Source organism: Manis pentadactyla, chromosome 1, assembly GCF_030020395.1.
Source record: "Manis pentadactyla isolate mManPen7 chromosome 1, mManPen7.hap1, whole genome shotgun sequence".
In the NCBI taxonomy this organism is placed as follows: domain Eukaryota; kingdom Metazoa; phylum Chordata; class Mammalia; order Pholidota; family Manidae; genus Manis; species Manis pentadactyla.
The window spans coordinates 119,862,864-119,877,280 of record NC_080019.1 but is presented as its reverse complement, the minus strand read 5'-3'; the positions used below and the strand labels follow the sequence as shown (position 1 = coordinate 119,877,280).

The window sequence follows — 14,417 nt, the reverse complement described above, 5'->3', positions numbered from 1 at the left end:
ATCCATTTTTAAATGCATCTATATGTGTTTCTTTTAATCTATACATCCCAAGACCATGGTTTCTTTTTCTTACAATTTATCTGTTGAATAACCTAAAGCATTTGACCTACAGTATTTTCCTTTGAATGTTGCTGACTGCAAATTAATGGTGTAGATCAATACATTCCTCTGTTCACTCTATTTCCTGCAAAATGGAAGCAAGATCCAAAAGTTTTATAAGGTTCAGGTTTAAGCCACTTAGCACAATTATAAGTGATACTGTGTTCTTTCACCAGAAGGAATCTATCTGGCTATTTCTCTTCTTGTGATATTAGCAGTCACTGATACTTAATGTTTAAATTTATTAATTTATTGGGGGTTGCAACATGATTACATACTTTTATAAAAACACTTCTCTGCACTTTTTCATTGCTCAGAGTACATTTCTTATAGGGAAGAAATAATGTATACTTGATTTTCCCCTTTATTTACTAGTTTAAAAGATAACAAATTGATTCCCTATCAATATCCAAATGTGACCAATTATATATTTTGAAATATCATTTCGAACTTATGGATTTAAGCTTAATTCATGGGACTCAACAAATGGTGATGAACACCCTTACTGAAGTAGAAATTGTTCCATCTTTGACCACTTGAAAACTCTTAAACTTGCCTCTTGTTTCTTTAATGATCAGTTAGAGACAGATGATAAAATTTTCAACTATGATTATGTAATTGTCTATTACTACTTTTAACTCAGTTAACTTTTGCTTCATGCATTTTGAAATACTGTTTTAGAAACATATTTATTTTTTATACCCTCCTTGTGAACTGGTCCTTTAATTATTCTGAGATGTCCTATTTTTCTCTGATAATACACATTGTCTTAGAGTCTACTTTACATGATATTGGTATATATCCTAATCTTCTAATTTTTATTTATCATTTATTTTCACTTACTCCCTTCAATTTCTGTTAACCTTAAGACATTATCTATTGGGTTCATTTGCTGTTATGTTCCTCTTTAGCTTCATTTCTGAAATGACTTATTTTCTTCTAAGATTTGATTAATTATATAACTTATGGACTTTTCTAATTCTTATTAATTTATTTATAAATTACACCCTGTATCATTTCTTAATGGCTTTTAGTTAACTTTTGAAGTAGTAGATTACAATATGTCCTTCCAGCACGTTTTTTTTAATACAGAAATGCTATTCTGTTTCTTATTCTCCTTTTTCCTTATAACTTTGAATGGGATTTTACCTTGATTGCTTTTTGTTGCTCATTTCTATGTGAAACAAGCTTTTTTTTTGAGCTTTGGAATTTGGCAGGATTTCTAACTTCATGGGGATCCCTCTTCAAAACTGTACCTTGAGATTCCCTGACACTATTCTGCTCCTCTGTTTCTAGCTGGTCCTTCACTTTCCTTTCTATATATTGTGTAATTCTGAATCCCAGCAATTTCCCTTCAGTGTGGGTGACAGTTTTTCAGTTCTGAGGCATTAGACTATTCCAATCCCTTCAAAATTTCTTACTCTAGGCCTCTTGGACTCAGCATCTCTTAGGGAGCAAAATCTCTCCCAATTTCAGCTACTGCTTTCAAATTTACTCATACTTCCCAGTAAGTACCCACCAGCTTTCTGGGGGTCCTCCACAAGTCTGCCAGATGCTGGTGGCTCACCTCACTCACTTCACTGAAGGCAATTCTTGTGGATAACTTGTCACTGTTTTATTTTAAATATTGTTAAGAGTTTTTAGCTTTGTCTTATGCAGACATTTGAAAAGATTAAAAACTTTGCTACCGACACAACTGACACCTTCCAGCATTTTGATTTTTGATTAACACTTTCCAAATCCCTCAGATATGGAAGAGACCACAGATGTGCTCTGCCCACAAATCAGGGCAAACATGAAAACCAAAAACGAAATACCTCACTGACTGTTCAAGGAGTTGATATTCACCAGATGAATTAGCAGTTTCTGACTCCACTCAGCAGTCAGTAGAAGTGGGCAACATTTCTCAAACTGTACTTCATAGGAAGTTAATAGAAACAAGATAGTTCTAGCAGTTCAGTGACTGTAATTCAAGAAGTGGTGGGTTAGGCAAACAGTTCACCACTTCCTTTAAAATGGTAAAAAAAAAAAGAGGAAGTGGTGCATGACGGAAGAAATGAGAAATCTCAGTTTCTGTATTAACAAATAATTATTGCTGTTTTAGAGAAGGCAAAATGCCTTCTAGCTTGCTTACCATATACCAAGTGATGTTTGGTTTGACACTGGAAGGAAAATATCCATCTACATTTGGACATGTGATCTTCTGAATACCATATTCTAAATACAGCTTATGCAGTGGGAGTTTCATGGAAGAATTGAAGCAGCTATCTTTCTGAACAACTTCCAGAGGAAACGCAACTTTGCTGCAATACGTGGTATTCCTGAAAAGAGAAATATGCAATGAAAGGGCAATCTCATTTGCATTTGATTTAATGCAGCAAACATTAAAATGAGCTAAGTGAAGTAATGCTATGCATTGAGACTTGATTTATATGTGTGAGTTCATCTAAGAATTAAATGTACTGTGGCGTTATTTCCTATATGAATTTGAATCACAGAATAAAAACTGACACAATTAAGTATTACTGATATATTAAAATATTTACATTTTAGATGTGTTCCTAATCATGTGTATGTGTTTTTGTATGTATATATATATATGTATATTTGTATTCAAGGATACATATGTATGTATATATATTATACATAATTTTACCCTTAACACATTCTCAGTAAGACTCAGTGTTAGTAAGAAAAAGGTGAGAATAGTGTATAACTCATAGCTAATAATGGTATAAATAACCTTTGGAGAAGAAATATGTTTTTAAAACCAAAAAAAAAAAAAGTTTAGCTTTTGCCCTACTAATTCTATTATTAGAAATTTTTTCACATAGTAGAAATATGAAAAAGTGGGGCTAAAAAGAGCACATGATCCAAAATGCCCACCCAGTGTTATATCATCAAGGAAGAGATTTGAATAAACAAGAAAATCTATGAAAAGGAAGACTGTAAAAAAAACTGTGGTAAAACAATTCAAAGTTGTATTTACCTATCAAAAAAAATTAAGCATAAAGAAAAAAAGTAATAAATGCATGAAACTTCTTAGGATAACTATGGACTTGTATTTATGCTTGAATGTTTGCCCAGGTCATTTCATCATTTCATCCGCCTGTAAGTCTCTTCTGCCATCACTCCATCTTTCCACAGAGGTCCTCTACATCATCCCCTATGCATCCGTATCTAACTTAGGTCTCACCTTCTCCGAGCATCGTGGACATTTCCTTGACAGAGTTTATCATAGTTCAAATAAAGGCATAACTATGTGTGCTTTCTTTTATTCCATGTACCCAAAACAGTGTGCAGACTTTCAGTAGGCATTGAATAAATGTTTGTTAGAATGGAATGGATATAAAACTTGTGTCCACATACAGGAAAACAATGAAAGGAACTTAGATAATAAAAATAACTGACTTTTAAGGGTGATGGTAAATGGGTCATTCACTGTCTACTCTTTTTTGTGATTTCTATTTAAAACATATGTTAGATACTCAACAGCTCATGAATTAGTATCAAATATAATGGAAGGTGTAGGGAAATGCATTCCCCACTCCAAGGTTGGGGGAAAGGGGAGAGTTATTTAAAAAATGACTTAGGACAATGGTAATAAGGTGGGAAGGGAAAGTGTCAGGCATGATCTCTACCTACAAATAACAAAAGGTCCACTAGGTTGAAGTCTTCTATACATGGATGTTATAGAAGGCAAACTTCAGCTTAATAAGATACATACTTTGATTAAAAAATGATAAACAGTGGTTGGACTGACTTTTCCAGCTCCAAAATCAAATCTGGATGTTATCTTAATAGGGGTATTGACGTAAGAATACAATCAGTAAAATCCTGGGGGATGAATCTCGACTTTATGGCCTTAGAGATGTCAGGCCTATGATTTCACTTGATTCAGCTGAAGATCATTTTCAGTCTAGAAATCACCTCAGGACAAAGGGAAGCTTTTGGTGTCCTCACCTCACAAGTTCAATTCTAGATTTTCTTTAAAGAAACAGAAGATAGGCAGACAAGCAAACTGAAGAGATGACAATCTGGAAATTGATACGTAACATAAAAGGTATACTCAGGCCTTAACAGCCATGCAGCCCTGCTCCTATAATGTAAAAGAAGGTCAGAAAAATTTGGGAAGGAGCTCTCCATATGTGGTGAGTTGCCAAGGAAAAGGAAATAGAGATACTATAAATGCTAGAATGCATAGTAGAGACCAATGTCATCTAGAAAGCTACTGATGACCCCTTCCCAGGTATTTGCTGATATTCCAATTATGAAATGTTAATGGAAAAATAACTGTCAAAGATGAAAAGGAGCTTGAAGAGGATTTCGGGTAACTTTCTCATTAGTGGGTACAGATACCAAAGCTTTCAGATGTACACTGACCAGATGAGTAGTAGCAGAGCTGGGACAACAGCCGAGTTTTTCTGTCTTTTCATCCAGTGCTCTTTCTACTATAACCTGTTCTAACCTCTCCTACAAACCTGTATTAGGACATAAATAATGGACATATGAGTATTTCAGAATTTCAGACTCTTTGGAAGTCCACACATCAGTCTAGAGTCCACTGCAATGAAATCTAAGAGTGAGATGAAAGCCTTGGAAGAGCTTTCAGAAGTTACAAGGGACTCCCAAAGCCACAGTGATCAAAGCTGCTTTTCTGTGATAGAGAAGAGGTCCTTTTTCACCTAATCATAATAGAGCTTAAATTAATAAAAACACACTCATAATTCTGCATCAGAAAACAGTAACATCCATGAGAGATAAGGGACATTCAGAACAAGGTCTAGGATTACCTATTATGTTATTCTAAGCTGTTGTGTTGTTGTGTTATATTATTCAGCCCTATTGTTATGAGCTGAATTGTGTCCTCCCCAAATTCATATGTGGAAGACCTAAGCCCCAGGACCTCAGAATGTGACTGTATTTTGATACAGACCTTGAAAGAGGTAATTAAGGTAAAATGAAATCATCTAGGTGGGCTCAATACAATATGACTGATGTTCTAATAAGGAGAGATTAGGATAGATTAGGATACAGAAGACAGAGGGGACAGCATGTGAAGACAGCCATCTACAAGCCAAGGAATGATGAATAAAACCAACCCTGACAACACCCTATATTGGATTTCTGGCCTCCAGAATTGTGAGAAAACAAATTTTTTTTTTATTTTTTAATGCCACCCAGGCTATTCTATTTTGTTTTGATAACCCTAGCAAACCAATACACCTATTAAATAGTATGAAATTATGTATTTAAAAAAAATCCATATCCCAGATGGGAGTTTAAAAATAAAAGTAAAGCCTAGAATCTAAGAAGGAACTTTGGGGGAAAAGTAACCAAGGAATTCCGCCTTAAATGCTTATTCTTAGCAGGGGCCGCTAGGTTAAACCCAGGAGCTAAAGGGAAAAGGGGGAGTCACCAAGAGTCCGTCTACCTTAGCATGCAGGTATAGTTTCCCGTGTCGTTGAGGAGGGTGGGCCGGAACCAGAGTACGTCTTTCTCTTTACTAATGCGGTTCTCAGGCAGGCGGAAGTTAATTGGCTCCTCGAGGTCCCGGTCCTGCCTAGTCCAATACCAGATCAGAGTAAGGCCCGCCGAATGGGCTGTGCTATAGTTATATTTCAAGAAGTGTTCAAAGAGTGGGCACTTGATGCGCGCCGGCTCATCTTCAAACACTTGGACCTGTCTCATGGTATCTAGTCCCCAGTCGTCGCAGCGTTCTGGAACAACCAAAAAACAGAAAGGTTAACCGAGTCATCTCACGCTAGAGACCTTCAGAGAGCACACTTTCTCCTCATGGTGTTCAGTCTTCTCCCCTTCTCCGGCCATCTTCAATAGGTTCTCTCTAGTAACCGCATGTAATAGGCACCTGTGATAGGAAGTGTGCCTTCTGCTCATTCCTTGACTGCCTCTTGAATAACCATTTGATCCAATAGCTTGATCCTACTGAACCCTTTCAGGTACCGGGGAGAGTCACACCAGAAAAAGAAAACTATGTGCTCTTCCATTCCTCTGGGGGAGGTTCTCAGAGGAAAACTACAAATTGAAAAGACAACCCTCCAAGACTCCCAGTTCTTCCCAGGTCTCCAGATTTAGGGTCTAGATCTGCTCAGGCAATGATAATATGATATATATATATAATATATAATATATAATAAATTCATGAGGAAAAATACATATGCAATAAGTAAAATGAAGTTTGCCACCGACTTCCATGGTAGTGTATTAGACAGCATTTTTCTGGCAGCAAATAACTGATGGAACAACTAAATTAGTAGCTACTTTAATTTTTATAAAAGCAAAGAATTTGAAGCTTTATGACTTGAGGAAGGATTTGTAATACATTCCTAAGTAATAGATCTCCACCAAATTTAACAAAGTGTCTTTTCTAAGACTTGACAAATTATTATTTATTGTTGCTATGCTTTCATTAAAAAACACCTTTTAAAACCCAATACAAAGAGAAAGAATTGGAAAGACCAGAAGATTTTGCATATCAATACAAACATGGTAATAAAATACTTTTTTAAATAAAACATCTGACTTATCACCTTCTTTAAATATATTTTCATTAATTAAAACTAAAGAGTTAAAGAATTAGCTCATTCAGGTTACAGGAAATCACAACCACAGCATTCTGGATAAATGCATCCAATTCAACATATGCAACCAGTTTCACTCTTTTCTGAAACTTCACTAAAACCAAAATAATTTGTTTAAGACATAACCCCAACTAATAGCAAGAACAGGAAAAAAGACAATAGCAATAACAAAATGGACAAATGGTAATCAGCTTAGACAATTTAAAAAGACATATCTTAAGCAGTGGGGTGGGGGGAAACGAGAACAAAGCAATCTGTAGTTCACAATGCTTGAAAAGACCTAAGATGAACTATCAGCACCAAGACAGGAATCACTAGTGCTGTTCACCCAACAGTTCTGGGCTCTCTTCCTTGCAATTGTGAGACAGTACTCTTCTGCCTCTCTAAAGTAAGAAGAGGCCATATGACTTAGTTTTGACAATATGATGGAATGGGTGTCACTTGGGGTGATTATTTTAAGGGTAAAATATATTTCACCATGCCTCCTTCTCTTCTGCCTTAGCAAATATAAAAGCAGAGATTGAGACTGATTCCCTTAGGTTGGATTTGTTGGCATACAGCAAGAGAAAAAGAAACAGAAAGGTGAGCATTATTAGCTAAATAAGTCAACAAAAATAGACTTATGTGACAAAAATATTTTTTCTTTGAACTGTGGAAAAAGAGAAGATTCTATCAACTACCAGAGAGTAAGAAAGGATGAAAAAAATGTTCACATACAAAGGTCTAGGAATCAGAATGGCTTTGGAACTCTCAAAAACAAGACTGGAAACTAGAAGATAATGAAGCAATGTACCCTGAAGGAAAATGATTTCCAATAGTGAATCTAAATCACATAAGTGTGAAGGTGGCATTTTCAGGAACATAAAGACTCAGTAATTTTATTTCCCATATATTCTTTATCAGGAACGGTCTGGGGGATTTATGCCAACAAAATGAGAGGGGAAAAAAAACATTTTTATAATCCTCATTTACTATAATTAAAAGTGAAAAAGTAATGCTTTGGATCACTAAATGAAAAATAGCAGTATACACAAATTGACTAGCAAAATATAGATAGACAATGGCAGAAGAAATTAATACAGTACTCCAAGAAGTGACCTCTAATGAAGAGACCTAGTGGGGAGTGAGGGAAGTTAAGGCAGAAGGAGTATAATCATTCTGCTATAAGCCTTTTAATACGTTGGCCTTAAAAATTCTCTGTGGACGATTCGCTTTTAAATAATTAATCTAATAATTAGAAAAAAGGAAGGAAGGAAATATCTATCATGTAATTCAATTGACAAAGCCATTCTCAGTGTTGAACAATCCTAATCCTATCCACTTTCTGTTATAAAAAGTCTTGATTTCATTTTTAATTCTAAAATTTATATTAATATGCATTGGTATGAGATCATTTCAATTTTGCATTATAGTATATAGTTCAAAAGAGAAAGGGACAGGCAGGTGGACAACTGATGGAGTCAAGAATATCACTATAAAGTATGTTGTCTGGGTGAAGTAAGATGTAACTGCAGTGTGTATTTCATAAAATATTCTTTATACTGCTCCTAATGGCAACTCTTTTAAGGGCTATGCACTTTTTGTCTGAATTTAGATGTGTGAGGGCAAGACTATTAAATGAAAATTATATCCACACTCTATCTCAAACCAGATGACCCCAACTTGGGCCAATTGGCTACAGTTCTCATATTGTGACTCACTCTTAACAGGAACATTGGTAAACTTGAGAGAAAGAGGAAGCCTTTCTGGGAACTAAGTGTGTCTAGATTAAAGGAGACTTTCTGACACCAGTATTATAAATTGTAATTTCATTTGGTCTCTGCAGGTATTTATAGGCCTGGGCAATGATTACTAGTAAGATAGATGGTAAGTTTTCCTGTGTAGAGGAGAATGCTGACTGTGAAAGGGAGGTGGATCAGGAGGGCTAGTGTTGACATCTCAACCACAAGCATGTAGTCAGATCAACTCAGGAGGAAGTACAGAATGGAACTTTGGTGACCACTAGGGCAGACTGATAGAGACAGGCTAAATGTTCATTGGTACGATTTTTACACCCTCGGCTGGTAGGAAAACCACATATCCTTAGCAGTTGGGCTGGGCCCACGCAATTTCTTTCTAGACAGTGAATGTGGCCAGAAATGTTACCAAACATGAAACTCCAAGCATAATCCTTGATGTTCTCTCTCCTTCCCTTAAACGTAGACCTTGAAGGTTAGAAGTTTTTGGTAACAGTAGCATCACAAGATGGAAGGAGCCTGGACCCCTGCCATTGCTTGGAGCAGAACTCCTCCCAATTGCCAGCTCACTTTCCAGGGGCTGTGATAGGATGAACCATCAACCTCCATTGTGTTAAGCCACTGATATTTGGCAAGGATTGTGGGAAGAAGGGGGTGCACATTAGTTATAGCAGCTCATATTGCCTAAATTTATTAATAAAGGAAGGCAGACATTTCTTTCCATAAAATAACAATAAATCCAGAATAGACCCTTTTCAAAATAGCATTTGTTAAAAGGCCCTTACATTAAAATTTAACTAATGATCAATCACCAAGATTTTTGGCTGATTCCATAGAATTAATATCTTTTGTTTTTAATTGAAGTATAGTTGATATATAATCTTATATTGGATTCAAGTATACAATACAATGGTTCAACAATTACCCATATTATTAAATCTTTACCCCAACTAGAAGATGTTACAGAATCATTAACTATATTCTCTGTGCTGTACTGCCAGCCTTCTGACCAACTTATATTATGATTGAGAACTTCTGTGCCCCTTTATCCCCTCACCCTCTGCACCCATCTACGTCAAACCCTCCCCATGGTAACCACCAGTCACTTCTCAGTGTCTATCAATTAATTTACATGGATTACATTTTAAAGGGGAAAAAATCATTATACCTGCTATGTGTCTCCCTTGTTTACTAGGCCAAATAAATATATCTATAAAGTGAATTAGACTGCTTTACAGTAGGAACTGAAAAACATGTATTAGTATTTATAAACCTTAGTGAAGATGATATTATTATGGAGCTTTTTCTTTGGAGTGTTTGCTCATTTGAATTTAGTTTTGTGAGTATTTAAGTTTCTCTAGACAGCCACTTGAACATATTTTGTCAGAGCTTTTTAAATTATTCAATGAACAAATAAAAATAAAATCTATGGCAGCAGACTAGAGTGTCATGTAATACCAAATTAATTGTATGATTCACTGCAGTTACCAGCAGAAGAAAAGACTCTTATGCAAATAGATTTGTCTCTAATAACAGCAAAGGGAATTTAGCAAATTACTGGCATGGTGAATTACTTTTTTATTTAAAATGTCCCTCCTTGTCCAGTTTGCTCCACAGTGGAAGTCCTCTCTAAATCAGCCCTTCTACATGGGCAGCCACAGAGTCATCATTTCCCTCTGCCAAAGGATTTGTTAAGGCTGAGGTTTGGTGGCACAGGAGACTAATGGAAATGTGCAAAGCCTCGCAAAGCCAAGTCACTGGAAAATCCAACCCACGCTCCTGACAGCAATTAGCATTTATATAGCAGGGTATACATTTTAACTAATTAATCTCACAACACCCTCTTGGGCTTTCATGCCCATTCCCACATTATGTGCCAGGAAAGGGAGACAGAGAGATTAATTGACTTACTTTTGCTCGAGTGGTAGCACAAATAAAGCTGCCTGAACATAGATCTAGGATGTTTGTCCCAAACCTATGCTCACACATTCGAAGCAAGGTATTTCCCACAGGAAAGCTATTCATATATTTGTATTTACTAAATATTTACTGAGAACCTGCTGTAAGCAAGTCACTGTGATGGGTGCTGGGGTTGAAAGACATGTGGATGTAAAAACTCAGGAAGCTCAGATATAGAAAAGAAAAATATTTAAGTACTGGAAGAGTGTAACACTATGGTGACTTGCTTCCCATATTTGTTTTTTATTTGCTATGTGCCACTCACCTAACACATAACCTTGAACAAAATACTTTCCCTTCAGACTCAATTTCTGCATGTGTAAGAACATGCCTATGTTAGAGTTGTATGAGAATTAAAGACAAATGAAAGGAGCTCAGTATATATCAGCTGAGTCTTCATAATAAACCTATGTCCTTGCCTGTCAAGAAGTTAACAATCCTGAAAAAAGAAAGACATAGACATAAAATTAACTACATGAAAATACCTGGTGGAATGAACCAACTGTTGTAACAGTCTTCTAAGCAAGAGCCTAGTTATTATAATAATATGATATGATACAATGTAATATAACATAACATGTAGGGCAAGGGGTGGAGATGGAAGTCCTGAGGTTGGGTTGAGATCAAAGCCATTCCCCTTTTACATCCCAAACTGGAACTCAATGTGCTTTAAAAATAGTCCCATAGCACATTCTAGTAATCTAGTAGAAGGCAGAGCTAAGTCTAAGGGAAGGGCTGTTTTTATATCCATTCTGGTTGTTTTGCTTAATAATTCTTCTGGTGGTACACTTGGATTCTCAGGAAATGTTAATCTGGGACTGTGATGCAGAGAGAATTCAAGGTGTGCATACATTGGTTAGGTTGGCTGGCAACACTGAATGAGTGGCATGAAGACAGAAAAAGTAAATCAACAACTTATGTGTGGGTGAGTTTCTGAGGCAAGATACAGAGTGCCAGGCACTAAAACTGCAGGAGTCCTGATGGAGGTGGCACATGGCAGAGAGCACAGAGCATTAAGGGTTGGGAATAGCAGACATAATTCAAAGGCAAGCTTTGACACCTCCTGGCTTTATTAATTCACTTAAAAACTATGTACTGAGCATTCCATCATGTGACATGTATTGAAACAGGTGCTCAGGAAGCATCAATGAACAAAATAAGGGTCTCATCAAGTGCACCTTCAAACAGGGAGACTGACAATGACAATGAAGAGTCGAGGTGCTAAATGAGAAAAGTAGAGAATATATTGGAAGGTGGTAAGTCAAGGGAACAAAGAGAAGCATAGAACCTGGCATGAGGGATTAGGAATGAGAGGAGGATCAGAGGGAGAAGAATGCAGTTTTAAACAGGGTAGTTAGGGCACGTCCCTAAACCACTATGAACCTCAGTTTCTATATCTAAAAAAGAAAGCTCATAATAGTGCATAGTAGTTAAAAAAATGAGTCTATGATACAAAGTACCATCAAAACTGAAGTTCTATGCATGTATTAGTTATAATTAATCTGTAGACAACCATTTTCTATATGACCTTTGGAAAACGATTTCCTCTTTCCAGGTCTACGGCAAACACTGCTAAACATGTCTCATTTATCATGTCTCAACATTCCCCTTCTTCAAGTATATGGGAACTTTCAGTTGGGCATATAGCCATTCAGAATAAAGGCTACATTTCCCAGCTTCCCTCTCTTTGAATGTGCTCAGGTGACAAAGTTCTGGCCAATGGAATATGTCTGAAATTGTCATGTGGTAGATTCCAGAAACTTTCCTTGAGAGATGCTGGCATGTTCCTATGTTTCCTATGCTTCTGCTACCATCTCGTTTCTTCTGTCCTGCTGCTTGGAACATGGATATGAGTGCTGGAGCTACACCGTGGTCCCTAAGAATGAAGGCTACACCCTAAAGGTGCTGGAATGTGAAAGGAGGTAGGACCCTGAATGACATATGGAGTTGCCTTCCTAGACCTGACAGTTCTGCCTCTAAGTTTTACAGGAGAAATAAATATTTTATATCCTTGTTACTCAAAGTGTGGCCCACAACCCACCAGCATTATCAGCATCCCTTTGGAATTTGTCACAAATGCAGACTTTCAGGCTCATTCCAGACCTACTGAATGTGAATCTATAGTTTAACAAGATCCCCAGGTTATTTCTAAGCACATTGACATTGGAAAGGTATTAGTTTAAACCATTGTTACTTTGAGTCTCTTTATTCACAGATGAGTATCAACCCAATAACAATGTCATCTGTTAAAGTAAGCAGGTTGTTGAACTACTTCTGAGGTTTTCTCCACTGCATGAGTCTATGTATCTTTTATTAATATTTAAATTAAAAGTTCATTTTTTTGCTCCTCATTGGAGGCAAATATTAAAAATATATGGGTATCTTTCAACACTATTTTATAGAAAGCCACCAGTTTTAAAAAAAACGTACAAACTACATTTCCAGAGTAAGATTTAAATGGAAACAATATTATTAAAAACAGATACATTTTTTTTTATTCAGAGGCAAGCTAGGCCTATTCAAAGACAGGTCTAGAAAGTGTTTCTGAAGTTTGATAGATGTCAACTAAGCCATCAGAAGGAGAGAGAGAACTTCGGGCTGGGGAGGAAGGGCTGGTAAGGCTATGAGCAGCCACTAGACATCTTCATGTAGCTTGTACTGTTCAACAACACTGAGCTAATAACTTGGCAGATGGCTTTCCTGGACCAGATAATTAGACATACCTTACTCTCACTGAAAAAGGGAGTTTTCTTTATTGAGTAATTTGAAGAAATTAAGAAATAGTTCTGACAGATAGTAAGATTTGCCAGATAAGGAAAGAATGCCAAATTCAGAAAGCAGGTTGCTGTCAGTGAGGAGAATCCACAAGCTACAACTTCAGTTTAGCAGGGGTTGTTAGAGGTCACTCCTAGAATATGTTTTACTCTTGATAGCGCCCTCCTTCTTCCCGCGACACTGAGCATTAACCTTTACACTGTCCTAAAGACTGCTTTTTTATACTAGAAGTGGTAGGCCTGACTAATTAAATAAATGTGGAGAAAGTTATCACCAGGAAAACATGAAAACAAGCAAAAGAAAAAAAGGAAAGAAGCAAAAAGGAAAGTGAACCCTCACAGATGAAAACAAGCAAACCTATGAAGATGAAATTTACCACATACATGGTAGTAGGTGTGACGTCAATTTACAAAATCAGATTATTTAAAGGATGACTTAAAGGTGGGGTCTTTCAGAGTCTAATTATTGTTACAGAACCAGCACTCTAGGATTTCTGAACAACTTGGTTTCTTTCATTCAATACCTATCATGTAGAGGCTCCTAGAGTTTGCAAATGGAATATTACTTTCTATAAACTTTCCCCTGTGGCAAAGGATTTGAGGATGGAGGATTTTAGAGTTCCCAGGGATAGAGGAGCTGCTGAAAGTCTGCAGGCTCTTTCTTGATCTCCATGATGTCATTTCACAATTGGTTTTTGAAGCTCCAACAAAAGACCCTTAATCAACATGTGTTAATGTCCCAGAAGGGTCCAACAGCCACCTTTCCTGCTGTTGTGAGTAATAGGGAAGGACATGGAATAACATCATCTAATAGCCACCTAGAAAGGGCTCTGCTTCTTTCATCAAAGTGGCAGCAGGGGTCAGCAGGATAAAGAACGGATTCTGGGTATACTGCTTCTATACCATGGCTCCATTACTTTCTTTTTTAAAAAAAATTACCTAATGAGCATTCTCATGTGGCTTAAGGGAATGATTTTCTTTGCAGGGCTATTGTGACAAGAGATAAACTGGCCATATCAAGAGGGGCACAGTACACTAGGGAAACTCTAAGTAGTCATTAGCTGGTTTTTATGTTTTTCTTCCCCCAAGCAATATTTTCTAATCCATGATTAAGATGTAAAGATACAATTACTGTTCTCATGTAAAAATCAAGTAGCCTTCACACTCTTTAGTTTTATTGTTACATAACATTTATTCAGTGTTCTTTGAGTGTCAGCAGCTATAAACAAAAAGTAGGAAAAAACTTG

At 36.6% G+C, this 14,417-nt stretch overlaps 1 protein-coding gene across 2 annotated transcripts in view; it reads right to left on the bottom strand.

Annotated features, from left to right (window-relative positions):
• The window catches only part of IL1RAP (interleukin 1 receptor accessory protein), a 119,149-nt gene that overhangs the window by 37,829 nt on the left and 66,903 nt on the right, over positions 1-14,417 (bottom strand). For both annotated transcript variants that reach the window (XM_036875196.2, XM_036875197.2), the window contains exons 3-4: positions 5,534-5,819; positions 2,234-2,420 (exon numbers count right to left, since the gene is read on the bottom strand). In XM_036875196.2, the coding sequence (XP_036731091.1) occupies positions 2,234-2,420; positions 5,534-5,819 (473 nt within the window). The remainder of the gene's footprint in view (positions 1-2,233; positions 2,421-5,533; positions 5,820-14,417) is intronic.